General features: G+C 35.6%; 2 protein-coding genes across 2 annotated transcripts in view; both read left to right on the forward strand.

Annotated features, from left to right (window-relative positions):
• The window catches only part of LOC116020331, a 375-nt gene extending 73 nt beyond the window's left edge, over positions 1–302 (forward strand). Inside the window, exon 1 of the mRNA XM_031260811.1 lies at positions 1–302. This exon is cut by the window's left edge and continues 73 nt beyond it. Coding sequence (XP_031116671.1) covers positions 1–302 — 302 coding nt within the window.
• A 14,338-nt stretch (positions 303–14,640) lies between these two features.
• Positions 14,641–15,000, forward strand: part of LOC116019407 (bidirectional sugar transporter SWEET1-like) — a 10,604-nt gene continuing 10,244 nt past the window's right edge. The window contains exons 1-2 of the mRNA XM_031259590.1: positions 14,641–14,743; positions 14,870–14,906. Of these exons, the coding sequence (XP_031115450.1) occupies positions 14,698–14,743; positions 14,870–14,906 (83 nt within the window). The 5' untranslated portion in view covers positions 14,641–14,697. The remainder of the gene's footprint in view (positions 14,744–14,869; positions 14,907–15,000) is intronic.

Consider the following 15,000-nt stretch of genomic DNA (forward strand, 5'->3'; position numbering starts at 1 on the left):
TAGTGACGTATCGCCTCGCTCTACCAACGGAGTTGGATCGGGTGCACAACGTATTCCATATCTCTCAATTGAAGAAGTATGTGCATGACGCCTCTCAGGAGATTCCACCGGAGGTCCTGGACTTAGATGAGACACTGTCCTACGAAGAAAAGCCGGTGAAGATTCTAGACTTCAAGACCCGAGAAACTCGTCGCAAAGTAGTCAAGTTAGTAAAAGTGTGCTGGTCCAACCATGGAGTCGAGGAAGCCACATGGGAGATGGAGGACGAGTTGAGGAAGCGTTACCCGGCTTTATTTGACTAAGGTAAGAAGGTTAGCTTAGTTTTTGCATGTCGTACATAGTTGGGTAAGTTAGGAGTTTAGGAATAAGAAATATAGTATGTTCTTAAGTATAGGTTTGGTTGAACAATCCTTTCGTTAACCTTTGAACGATCCTTATTCCTTGTTTAACTATCCAATCCTAGTTCCCGTGAGCTTTCAGCTTCGGGGACGAAGCTCCTTTTAAGGGGGGTAGAGTGTGATACCCCTGAATTTAATTCAAGCCTTGAAGCCCGGTAATTAATTCTACAGTGTAATTAATTTAATTTAATTGTGCTCCGTTCTTTTAATAGAGATATATTTCTTATCCGGAATTATTTATCTATTCAAAGGTCCAATTTCCTTGGTTTAATTTTATAAGGGATGTTCTTCATTTGGACTTTTATTCTTTATAAGTATATTAGTTATTTAATGGCCCAAACTTGGAAGGACCATGTTCATACTCATTAAATTAATATTGGATGTGGATGACCCAATTCTTATAAATAAGCTTATGTCTTATTTTAATACCCTAATATGATACATATATGGTGTATGTAATAATTTTCCCAACTCATATAAAAAGTCTTGTACTAACAACCCCTAACTCTTTCCTTTCCTTGCAAAATAAATTTCCTCCTACTCTTTCACCTCTAAGAACCCTAAGTAAATACTACCCTTCATTTCTTCAAGATTTCAAGTCAAGATTGCTCTTTTAGGGACTATAGCACTTGGGTAAGTATTTCTCCTTATGAAGACATCATTTCTCATCATGTTTTCATAGTCTTTTATAAGTTCTCATTATATTCTTTTGGGGATCTTTCTTGGGAAAAAGATGATCAAGGAGGAGGTGGTGGCTTGTGAGGTGGTTGGAGATTGCTTGGTTTGACTAGAGCTTCAAGAGGTAACCATCCATGTCTCACTAAACCTATTTTCACTCATTGAATTTCTTGGGGTTATGTATATTACTTGGTGTTGGAATCCTGTGAATTTCTTGGGGTTATAGCTTTGTTTTGATGATTTGTGAATCTATATTGTGGATTATTGGACTTGTGTCCATTTTCCTTGTCTTGTGATGAGTGTGGGTAATTGTTGTTATGGATTCCATGATTTATTTGGCTTCTGAGATGTGTAATTTGTGTATTCTGAGCATGTTTCGCATTCTGGATTAATTCATCGTGTATTCTGTTCTATTTGGGAGTTGGTGTGTGGGAATGCACTTGCGGTGCACTTGGGCGGTATAATGTGTCCCGTCTAGAGGTTTCGTAGGTGTGTGACAGTGTGGGGCGGCGGAGTGTGGGAGTCCGCCGAGGTGTTCCGCCTCTTCTTGCGGAAGAGCGCGGCGGAACATTGGGTTCCGCCAGTGTGTTCCGTCTGAGGGCATGGAGTGGAGCGGCGGTCTAGGTTGTTCCGCCAGTGTGTCCCGTGAGTACATATCTGGGTTCTGTTTCCAGTAGTTGTTTTGCTGATCCGTTGTCTTGTTGCTTTGTCCCTGATTCTGGAACTTGTCTTGGATGTGTTGTTGAGTATTTCACCTTGGTTGTTGATTATTTATTCATGATCTTTGGTTCATTTACCCTGATTCATGGAGTTAGTATTGTTGGTTTATTCCTTGGCTATTGTCTGAACATATATCTACTGTGTCCAATTTCCTAAGTTGAGAACTGTTGGTGGAATGGTTCTGGGGAGAATGAATCTGAGTTTGGTATGTGGGGATCTTTGGGTCTTTTGAGTATCTCTTGGCTTGTTGTGGTAATACTAACTGTGGGCTTATGCCTCTGTGGAACTAATTGTGGGCTTGTGCCTCTGTGGAACTAATCTTGGGCTTCATTTGCCTCTGTGATTTGGGCTTTCGCCTCTGTAGAAATGGGCATCATTTGCCTATGTGTATGGGCATCATTTGCCTATGTGATTTGGGCTTTTGCCTCTGTGAAAATGGGCATCATTTGCCTCTGTGATTTGGGTTTTTGCCTCTGTGTACTAACTTTGGGATTTGTGGTTGGTATGAGGGATGGTATGGTGATTGGAGTTGGAATTGGGAATTATTTCTTGGTATTGTGGATTGGTTGGTTTCCTTTGTAGTTACTTGGTTGAGTTGAATCTCGATTGATATCTTGATGTTCCCTTGTGATTATTCTGTTGGAGTTATGATTCAGTTGGTATCTTGTTTATAGACTTGTGGTCTTATGCATTCGTATTGGATATTGGTTTCATTTGGAAGAGTCTTGGTTTGTGACTTATTCAGCTTATTGTTGTTGAGTCTTCTGATTTAAATAAAGAATAGTTTGTTGGTGCGTATATTCATACGTGTGTGTAAACCTATTTACAAACCATATTATACTATGTATTTCTCACGAGTGTGAGTGGTTCGTTGCTTAGCATTCTTTTGCTAATGGTTTTCCTAAACTGTTTTCTAAGTATGGAGTAGTCTAAGCTAAGAGCGCGATAGAGATAGTTCTTATATTTTCTATGCTTAGACTAGTACTTGTTTCAGACTTTTGGGCCTGTGTGCCTCAGCATGGATTATGTATTGACTCTTACAGCTATCTTTATGTTTTGGGATTGATATGTTATGGATTTAGCTTGTGCATCTAGGATTGGTTTAACCTAGATGTGGCATGACACCCATTAAGGTTTTTAAATGCTTCCGCTATGCTTTATGGTTAGTTTCTGAGATTTATAGCTTTTGTATTTAAGTTATGTCTATCTCAGCGTGAAAATGTTGGGGGTGTCACAGAAAGGGTTTTTGTTTCCTTGAATATTCGTAGAATTGTAAAATATTGCACATGGTTACCACATTTGTTTAATAATATAGAGGATTTCCCCCACTTGATTCTTGTGCACAACATGCTTGATTGGCCATTTGATTGTTGAGAATTTCTTAAAACTATCTCTTGGCGCTTATGGTTATGATGGGATTGATAGTTTGCTTCCGGACAAGGTAGGTTAAAGTGGAAAAACTTGTGATAAGTGCCAACGATGCATGTTTATGAGGGTGACTTTAGGGTTGCTTTGTGCTATAATTTGAGTCCTTTGAGCCTATTATATGCTTGGAATAGTTTTTTTTGATTAAAGATAGGCACAAGGACTAATCGTGGTTGTATTTGTGGAATACAGAAAAAACTATCATTTTTTAGGGCACTTCGGTGATTGTTCTGTATTTTGTGCATATCTAGAGTTAGGAGTTTCCAAATAAGGTGATTCAAGTGGCATTAGAATGACAACTTAAAGGGATACAACTTTCATGAAGACTTCTAAGGCTAATTCGGACAACAACTATAGCCCCCACCATGATTTTTGTCCATGATCGTGATAGAATCATGGCAAAACTTCAGACTCGACCACAACCACGCTACGAACGTGGTCGGGTCGTGATGTAGTCACACATTCAGCATTAAGTGAGAGACTTAGAGCTATAAAAGGCCAGGGGATGTATGGACTTAGGGGAGTTAGATTAGATTTAATTTTACATCACTTTTGAGAGATTTTCCATGGAACTTTAACTCTTATACGGAGAGGAATTCACCTAGAGAATCTATATCTCAAATTGAAAAATTAATTTCTAAATCATTGGAGTACTCTTGCTTTGTAATTGTTGAATGACTAGATCTAGGTTTGTTCTTATTTCATTCAATTACAATTTCTTTCTTTCAATTGCTTTTAATTCCTTCAATTGCTTAATCATGTGTTCATTGATTTTAATTACTTACTTATATTTTCTTTTCATTACCTTCAAATTACTTTGATCAAGTTTTCCTCTATGTCTCTTTGCTAGAATATTAGCTATATACATTTGTGCACACCATGTGTTTGACAAAATATATCTTCACTTTCTAGTCTACTTAGTGCTTTTAATTTGTGTTATTTCTCTTATGATCGTACATCAAGTGTTGTGTCCTAGCTTTCTATCACAAATGTACTCTTGTGCTCAACCACACACTCTACTCCGCTAAAATATAACTTGTCAAAAACCAGGGGAGGTACCCCGAATGATCTGGCTTGGATAAGAAATGTAGTAACAATAGCCCTTTCCTATTAGATACTAGACGACAAACTATTCAAATCAACTTTCAGTAGTAATAATCACCGTCCAGGTGCGAATGATTGTTCCTAAGGGTGTTATGTTCCTCCATCAAGGTGTTTTGGGCGGCAAGGAGTTGATTAAGATCATACTCCAATTTATGACTCGCCTCCTTTGGCTACGCGTACTCCTAGGAGATATCATGCAAATATTTTTAGAGTGGGACAGCTTGCATGGTCACATGTTGTGTACAAAAAGAGGGGATCAGCCTGACCACATCAAAAAAAAACATTTTGGACACGCCAAACTATAAAAAAAAAAAAAAACAATTCGGTCACGTCGCCTAAAACAACAATTCAGCCATGTCTACTAAAAAAAATGCAGGTATGGGAGCAGATAGACTTACATGCATAGTATCACCCATGAGGCGTGAACCTAGAGCATCATGGGGGTGCTATCCATCCAAAATCGTCTAGCCGCTGGTACCATCTCTCGAACACCGTGGTTGATGGAGTCAATGAAGTGGGGCTTGTAAGGTCGTAAGGTCATGCCTTGGGCATCACCGAAGCAACTGGTTGTATGACTCGTATTCTTCTCGCCAGGTAGGTCGCTGTCGAGGTAGAGGGAGAAGAGCAAGTTGCAAAGTGGATTATAAATATGGCTGGGTAGGAGGTGCATCCTCTGGGGGAGAAAGTGTAAATTTAGGGGGAGTAGTTTCCATCATGGAGACCCCTGCCCCATCCAAGATGGGTTCTAGCAAGCAACCTCATTATCAGAGTGCGACCTCCCACGAATACGGTACGTCCTGTACATATGAGGATGGCTAGATAGAGGTGCTGGTGTGAATATCAAGGTATGTCGTCACATTCAATACTTAAAAAAAAAAAGAGAATATCGAAATAAGAAAAGACAGAAGAGGGAGACAGGTACTCACCCAATGGAAGACCATCGCTAAGTTAGTGAAGGAGGAGCAGATAGTTATACATCCGATGATCATGCGGCCCGCTGGCACAAAGAAGGTCTATGTGTGTAGCTAAATCAAGGTAGAATTCTTGTGTGTAAGATAGAACTCGAGAGGGCCAAGCATTGGTGAAGCCTGAATTTGAGGCATTATTCGTGAATACTACAAACGCATACCTCTCTTTCCAATTTTTCAAGGAAGGAAGGTTGGTAAAAAGAGCATGGCTAGGAATGGGGGAAAAGGTGGAGGAATTATCTTGTCTGGCCTACGTGGAAACATGTAATGACTCTGTGCGCATTAGGAGTAAGTTGGCAAGGTGCAACATAGTGGGCATTAAGGAATTTTGCCACTATAAGATGGGGAGAGAATTGTAATCCCGCTTGAACTGAACAGTACTAGACTATTATTAGTGAGGCGTGGGGAGGTTCTATCATGTTATGGGTGGTCTCAGCCCTCATTATAGTCATCTACCCGCCCAACCACCTTTCTAGGGATCTTAATTTAGAGTAAAAAATCTTTGATGGAAGGGCGCGGAGGAAAGTAAGATCTAGAGTGCGAATATAGGGTGAAGACACATTTTCTATTGATGAATTGGGAGGGGATACCGACTTGTTATGACATAGGGAAGTCAAGATCTGATTAGCGCCTGTGACGTTGATGGGGGGAGGACATGACGATGCCCCAACACGATCTGTTAACAGATGTCCACAAGAGGTTGCACTAGCAAAGACGAAGGGGCCGTGTCATTGATGATGGTATTTGGTGCAGCAGAGCCGAACCGTGCAAAGCCCAGGCTAATGGATGACATGACTACGGCGGCAACGTGGGTAAGCGTGGCTAGCGGGGCCAAGGTGGTGACGACATGGTTCGGTTGGGCCATGGGCGGTGGCGTGGTCCAGTTGGGCGTGGTGGTGGTAGTGATGTTGGATGGTGACATAGTGGTGTGGGTTGTTGGAGGGGTGAGAGAGATGTTTAGTTGACTGGTAATAAATGGCATACTTGGGGGAACAGTAAAGAATGAGGTAAAAGAAAATGAGCCTGGATGAGAATTCTAGGGGAGGTATTTTGATGGAGTCGTTATACCGTGAACCATGGATCATGGTTGATTCTGCAGTTGTGTTGAACTAATATGGATACTGCAGTTGTATTGAAAGGGAACTGCAGTTGCACGGAACAGAGGTCGTGTCATCTGTCTGGAACTGCAGTTGTGTTGAACTGATATTGTAGTTGTGTTGAATGGATGAACGACCTCTGTTCCGTGCAACTACAGTTTCCTTTCAACACAACTTCAGTATATTTTCAACACAACTGCAATATCATCCATGATCATGGTCCACAGTATAATTTGTGATTTTGATGGGGATCCATGAGTTGTGGGGAGTGGTTAGAGATGCACGGAAAGTAGTTAGATGTGAGAGAGGTAAGGAGGTCAATTAGAAGCTAGGTATTTATAAAGAGGAAGTGGTATAGGGTTTCCTAAGGGGTGTGGGAATGGGTTTTTATAGTATGACTAGGTATAAGTTTATTAATGCGCATATACTTCTCCTAATAATTATTCAATGAATATGAGAAGTGGGGGACTTATAATGGGGTTATTTAAGGTTTGCCTTAATTAATTAATTAATTGGCAAGAGAGGTGCAAGGTAGGGTGAGAAGTGGTGCATGTCGAGGTGAAAAACTGCCACTTTTAACTTAATTGATGGGACAAATGTGGATACATGAATATCTTAGGGAGAAAAATGCTATATGTATTTAACCTAAGGGGAAAAAGTGGCATTTTCCTTTTATTTAATTTAGAATTAGATGTCTACAATACCTTTATTCAAAAAAAAACATGTTATTCATTATAAAAAAAATTTTGAAAAGATATATAATTTCATTAGTTATATTGTCTTTATTTTCTATAAGGCAAAGATTCATTACTTTCAAAGTCATTAATTAATTATATTCACTACATTGTCCATTGTCATACAAAATAATGTTATATATTTATTTACCTAGTAGTTTATTAATATCATGGAAGAAAATAAAAAACCGTTTGAAACCAATCATATTAACTACTTGAGGAGGATTTATTGGCAAATGGGGTATTCAAATAACCAAGAAATTGAAGCGAGAAACTACCCGGAATATCTTTGGACTACAACACAGTTGTTCACTTTAAAGATAAATTGTATTCTTTTATTAAGATGATTTAAAATGTATAAAATTTTACTACCTTATCTAATCTTATTCCTTATGATAATGATATGTAATTGGTAATTAGATCATTAGCTGTTCACAGAGTTCTTTGGCTATCTGGTTGTCATATCCTACTTAAAACCAATTGGTGATTAGTAGATGGACATTAACCGTTTAACACATCTCTCTATGGTAAGCCACAACGTCACGTCTTAAATCGAGCAGGGGTTAAACTCTGCTAACCTGGTCGATGCCCAAAAATACCCTCCCAGCACCTATCGCAACCTTTGATCACAAAGCCCAGCAGCACACCTGACTCAATCCTTAGCCTTCGCAGCTACTAATCCCCCTCCTAGCACCTCGACTAGGCCGACACCCAACACTACATTTAAAACTCATTAATAAAAATGTCAATATAGGGTAATAGAAAATCGTGACACACTTGACGCATTGAAAACATGCCGAGACTACAACAACTTTGCAATCAATCTTGCAAATCCATACTGTTGTAGCATTCATTGATCTTATATGTAAAATACTTATTGTGCATTTTTAAAATATATTAGAACTAATATAAATTTACAATTTATTTCATTTTGTAAATGCAACCTGCTTGGATTAAAGGCAAAATCAACATCAACCGTAACAACAAAAACACTTGGTATATATGATGTAGCCACTGTTTAAAGAGGTTTATGCACAAAGTGAGAAACTATTTAACAGCATGCATTGTGATGAATAGGCAACAATGGGTACTCCAAGGTTAGTATCAATTCAACAAAAAAAGAATTTACAAAAAAAAAAAAAAAAAACACACACACACACACTCAAAATCAAGTAGTACACTCATTCATACTAATTCAAAAATATGAATTTTAAAATGAACAGGTGCAATATGGATGTGGAAATTGTTGATGAAACTAGACATAATGTGGCATCAGTATTCGGACTAACTGTAGAATCATTGTTGTTACTATCAAATAAACAAGTTATGTAACTAGAACAAGAGGTACTACTCATGAACTTTCTACAAATATAATAAATATTAATATTTTGTTCAAATACTTTCATATGAGAATCTACGACACACATCCCACAATACATGAAACATGTAGGGAAAAAGTACCACTGACAAATATCAACAGGTACTTGCACGATAAAAAATTCATAGTACAACTAAGATCCCATACATATACACAACAAGACAAATCCACAACTTCCTACACCATAAACTCATTGCATGACGTTGCCCTCTATGTTATCACCAATAACCCAATTGCACATGACACACTATCCATAAAAAAGAAGGGGACAAGTATTGAAGATGAAGACAATGGCAATGCTACACAAAAGATAATTACGAAGACTTAATAGAAATTCAAACCATAATTACTATTTATTTATACTATTAGTTTTAGAGTATTTAGACTAGCATTTTACAAAGTTGTAAACATTTATTTTAATGACAATTATAATCAATCTCTCCTATATTGCATTGCATTCATATACTTTGAATTATCGATTTAAATAAATAAATTCAACATTCAGTTACCTATGCATAAATATTTCTTATATAACCTTGTATTGATATACGTTGAAATACTTATTAAAAAGTAAGCATTGGCATTATTTCATTCGCGCAATGCGAGTGAAAACTAATAATTTAATAAAGAAAAAAATTGTACGGAAGCAAAGTCCAAACCAACTTTAAATTAAGGCTTTTTCCGCACCAAAGGCTAATCACTCTCCGTTAGCCTAATTAAAGTGGCCACGAGACAATATTTTGATTTGACTCATCACTCATTGTGTCAATAATATATCAATAATGTTTATAAAGAAATATGACAAAGTGCAAGAGAGATAAAGTTGCCTCTTTATAATTAAGTAGAAACATAGGCTTAGCTTACCGCTTCCATCAATATATTATGGACCATCATCCATATTATAAGATGAATTAAAGTTGTCCGCATGAGCAGCTCAACTGGTTACAGATGTGAAGTTTGGAAAGAAAAGATAAATCAAGTGGATCACTAATATGTATATTAAATGTTTATTTTAATATATTAAAAATTTATATTTAATATACTGTAGATTGATTTTTTTATATACTATCTAAAAATTAATATTTAATACATTATAAGTAAACATTCAGTATACTAAAAATGAATATTTATTAACGTTTTTCCTTCTAACGTAGACCATGCATAGTCTTACAGTATATGATTTTCCCAACTTAAAAGTTACAAGATTCCACTAACCAATATTTATTTGTTAGATGATGATAAAGATTTTTCATATGAGAAATATATTCACACTAAAAATTATGTTTGGTCGAATTAGTATCCATGGGTCCAAATTATAAGGTAAGTTTTATTTTATTTTTTGTTTCATTTATTTATTATTTATTTATTTATTTTGAATATTTGTGTATTTGTTTCGAATGTTAATGTATTTGATTTATTTCTTTTTATTTGTAATTTATTTCGAATATTATAGCTATTGTGTTATATTTGAACTTTGTGAATATAATTGATTTCTTATAGATTTTTTTAATTTTATTATTATTTTGAATATTTATTGCGAATTTTATTATTATTGTGAATGACAAAAATAGTTCATAGTTAATAATATGGAATCATAAAATTTATCAATTTATTTTGAATTTTGTTGTTATTGTGCTATATTTATTTTCAATTTTTAAAAAAAATTGAAAATAAATTATTTGTTGTCAAACAATTTAAAATAATATTATTTCTAAGTATATTACATAAATTAGTATTAATTAACAGAATGACTATTAATAATATAAATTTTGAGAGAGATAGAGCTACTTGAATGTAAAATTTTACATTTATGATTGTACAATACATTTTATGAAATTAGTATTTTGATAAATTAAAAATTAAATTAGTATTTTTATAAATTAGGTACTTGATTAAATAGGTATTTAGAGACATTAATTATTTGATTATTAGTTAGGTATATATTTTGATGAATTAGGTACTTCATTAAATAGGTATTTAGAGACATTAATTATTTGATTATTAGTTAGGTTTATATTTTGATGAATTAGGTACTTCATTAAATAGGTATTTAGAGAAGATATTAATAATTTGATGAATTAGCTAGATTGAATTTGATGAGTTTAGTATTTTGTTGAAATAGATTGATTTGGATTAGTTAGTTATAAACTAGGTATCGCTTCTGAATGCATCCATAATCGAGTATCGATATTTGATCTTCATAGTATTATCAATTGACAGATATCGATCGGATTTGGATGCATGAGAAACGCACTACACTCAAATATATACAAGGGGTTAAAGAGTTCATACAATATGCTAAAGAAAATAAAAGTAAAAAGGCGGAGGATTTTATAAGTTGCCCGTGTTGTGATTGTAAAAATTTGAGAAGATATCATAATTCTGAAATAGTGAAGGACCATTTGATACACTATGGCTTTAAGGAAGGGTACGATCAATGGATATGGCATGGTGAAATTAAAACTTACGCCCTATTACAAGTGTTAGTAAGAATGAAGCCCATGCAGATAGTGAAACTCATGCAAAAAGTGAGACAGGGAGTGAGACTCAAGCAAATAGCCAAACTTAGGCAGATAACGAGAAGAATAATGAAACTCATGTTAGCAATGATGAGGATGATGAAATTAATGATCGAATAGATGAAATGATGTGTGATGTGCAGGGAGATTTTAGTGAAATGCCTCTTGAATTTAAATGTTTGTTTGATAATGCTGAAAACCCATTATTCTCTGGGTGTACCAAATATACTAAGTTACATGATGTGCTTAAATTATATAATTTCAAAACAAAGAACGAATGGAGTATTAAGACTTTCAAGAGATTATTAGAACTACTAAAAGACATGTTTCCTAATGATAATGAACTTTCACATTCAACCTACGAAGCAAAGAAGTTGTTGTATCCGTTGGGTATGGACATTGAGAGGGTACATGCATGTCTAAATGACTGTGTATTGTATTGGAAAGAATACAAAAACTTGCATGTGTGCCCAAAATGTGGGGCATCACGTTATATGAGGAAAAATGTTGATGATGTGTGTGAAGGTAAGAAAGGTCCACCAGCGAAAGTATTATGGTATTTACCTGTAATACAAAGACTTAAATGTGTGTTTGCTAATCCAAGAGAAACAAAAAAATTGCAATGACATACTATTGGGAGAAAAGATTATGGAAAACTAAGACATCCAACCGATTCACCACAATGGAGGAATATTGATAGGAGGTGGCCTGAATTCGGTACTAAAAATATGAATCTTAGACTTGGATTGTGTACTGATGGAATGAATCCCCATGATAACATGAGCAGTCGACACAGTACTTGGCCTGTCCTATTAGTAGTCTATAATCTTCCACCTTGGTTGTGTATGAAGCGGAAATATATCATGTTGTTGTTAATATTATGACCTAAAAAATCAGGAAATGACATAGATGTATATCTAGTGCCACTTATTGAAGATTTAAAGATGTTGTGGAATGAAGGTGTGTCGGTGTATGATGCTTATAGTCGAAGCAGTTTTACCGTACGTGCAATTATCTTTTGCACCATAAATGATTTTCCAGCTTATGGTAACCTATCGGGTTATACTTGTAAAGGAGCTAAGTCATGTCCTATTTGTGAAGATGAAACTCTCGATCTATGATTGAGAGTAACAGTAAAAAGAATGTGTTCATGAGTCACAGGACATTTCTCCTAGTTGGTCATCCTTATCGAAAAAAGAAAAAAACTTTTAATGGAAAATCAGAGACTCGAGTAGCTCGTTTGCCTTTATCTGGACATGCAGTTTATGAACGTGTTAAAAATATTGATGTTTCTTTTGGCAAAGCTTGTAAGGCTACTCAAAAGACTCTCTGGAAAAAAAGGTCTATATTTTGAGATCTACCATATTGGGAGCATTTACAAGTTAGACACTATCTTGATGTAATGCATGTTGAGAAGAATGTGTGTGACAACATTATTGGAACATTGTTGAACATTCAGGGAAAAACAAAGGATGGTAGTAAAGCTAGAAAGATATAGTTAGAATGGGAATACGAGAGAAGTTTTGTAAATTTTTATCTTGATTTGGTGGTTTTGGATTTGAAAAATTCTGTATAGCAGGTTTTGAATATAAAAAAGTGGGTAATATTATAAATTTAATTAGATTATTTTTTAAAAAAAATATTCTGCGGAACCCACACGAGCAGGTCCCGCATAAAGTAATTAAAAAAAATAAACAACTTTCTGCAGCACCCGTAGCCCGATGGGTGCCGCGAAAAGTCATTATTATAATATTAATTAAATACTTTCCGCGGCACCCTTTACGAGTGCTGCAAAAAATCTATACTTTCAGCGTCACCACTGATACACATGATTTTATACCATTATTTCCCCATGATCCAGTCAGTTTTGTTGCTTATTTCCTTTACATTGATACATTTAAGGCTTGTTTGTGTGTTATATTTGATCAATCCTAGTTTATTCACAAATAAGGAGCAAATGAAGGATTTTCAATCATCTTGGACAAGTTTTCAAGACATAAGGAATCTACCTAGGGACGGAAAGGAGCAACGGAGCACGAAAGGAGTTAGAAGAGAACCAGGAGGCCGCCTCACGGCCAGCCTCCCGCCCGTGATGGCGGCCGTGATACCCCACCGCGGGCAACAGCTGGTCACGGCACCTCACGGCCCCGATCTCGGCCGTGATGATGGCCGTGACCTGGCTGCTGTTCAGTATTTAATCCGCATTTTCTGTATTTTTGGGACATTCCGAGCCCTAGTTTAGTTCAGTACAATTTTCCTTTCTTTAGAGTTTTTCATAGCCGAGAATAGAGCAGATTTACATCTTGATTCGGTTACGAGCTTGGAATCATTGTTTTGGATTGGAATTACTCTCAAGAATTGTTAGTAAAGTTCTCTCTTTTATTATTTAGATTCGTTGCTATGATTTCAGTATTTAATCATTGCTTTGCTTTATTTACTTCAATCATGCGTGAGTAGTTCGCTAATGGGATTGGATTAGGGATTTATTGTTAATCTTGATGTTCAAGTTGTGATTATTGCATAAAGGGATTGAATCATTTACCTAGGGTTTATGTTAATTTGGGGATTGCTTTCTACTTGTTATTGATTGATGGCCACAATTAATTGCTAGTCTAGGAGAGGGATTCATTACAACGAAAGTTGGATGGAGACTTCGAGCCTTACCAATTTCAACCTAATTTTCCTACTATGAGAATAAGGGTAAGGGCTTACAATGCTTAGGTGCTTAAGGTTATGATTGATGCTTCACGACAGTGGGGCAATTTTAGCCTAATTATGTTTATTGATTATCAAAGTAGCTGAATTGAATTATTGTGTGCATTGCCCATAAATCCCTAGGTTTATCCTTATTTCCCTAATTCTGAGATTGTTAGAACATCAAGATTACAATTCACCTAATCTGACCCATTCCTTTATCATTCAGTTAATTCATTAGCCAAATTATTTCTTTTAATTCTCTCATTCTGTTATTAGTTGCTTGGATTCTAGTTAATTCACGTACTCTAGTGCCTAGTTCCCTTAATTCACACAATTACGTGCCATAGCCCCAATCCTCGGCGGAACGACATTCCACACCCATATTCACACTCACATTTATACTCATCAACCATCATCCGCTACACTCGTAGAGGTGTAGCAAAAACACGTTTACAGGTGTAGCGGATGAATTTTTTTGTACTAATGGTGAACTCTGGTCTAAATGACATTCAATTTATTTACCTACAGTTAACACATTCTATACTTGCAGTTAACGATTTTTGTACCTGCAAACAAATTGAAGACACATAACATGGTAATTACATACACATAACATGATAACTACAGACACATAAACTGTTAACTGCAGGTACAAAATATGTTAATTGCAGACACATAACATGTTAACATATTTTGTACCTGAAATTAACAGTTTATGTGTCTGTAGTTATCATGTTATGTTTTTGTAATTACCATTTATGTGTCTTTAATTTGTTTGTATGTACATAAATTGTTAACGGCAAGTAAATAATGTGTTAATTACATACACATGATTTTTGAATCAAGATTTAGAATGCAATATCAACCTCAATAGAATATCAATTGCCACATCATTCCTCCAAACTCTATAAATGCCCCAAGTGGAAACCTGTATTAGTGCACGGTTTAAGAGTTGAGTGTTAGTTTAGACTTTAGAGCGATGCATGGTCTAGCACGCACTCTCCATTTGGCTTTTGGGATCTTTGGTATGTTCATTTCTTCTCTCCGATGAAAATTTCGGCCTTTTTTTTTTCTAATTATTCAATACACTTTTATTCTGACCCTTAATTATTGCCTTTTTTTTTGTTTTTTTTTTTTTTTGTTTTGGATAGCAAATGGAACTGCTTTTTTCATCTTCTTGGCACCAATGTAAAATTCTCTCTCTCTCTCTCTCTTAATTTATTATTTTTAATATTTGATATTGTTGAATATATATATATATATATATATATATATATATATA

This window comes from Ipomoea triloba, chromosome 5 (genome assembly GCF_003576645.1).
Source record: "Ipomoea triloba cultivar NCNSP0323 chromosome 5, ASM357664v1".
NCBI lineage: Eukaryota > Viridiplantae > Streptophyta > Magnoliopsida > Solanales > Convolvulaceae > Ipomoea > Ipomoea triloba.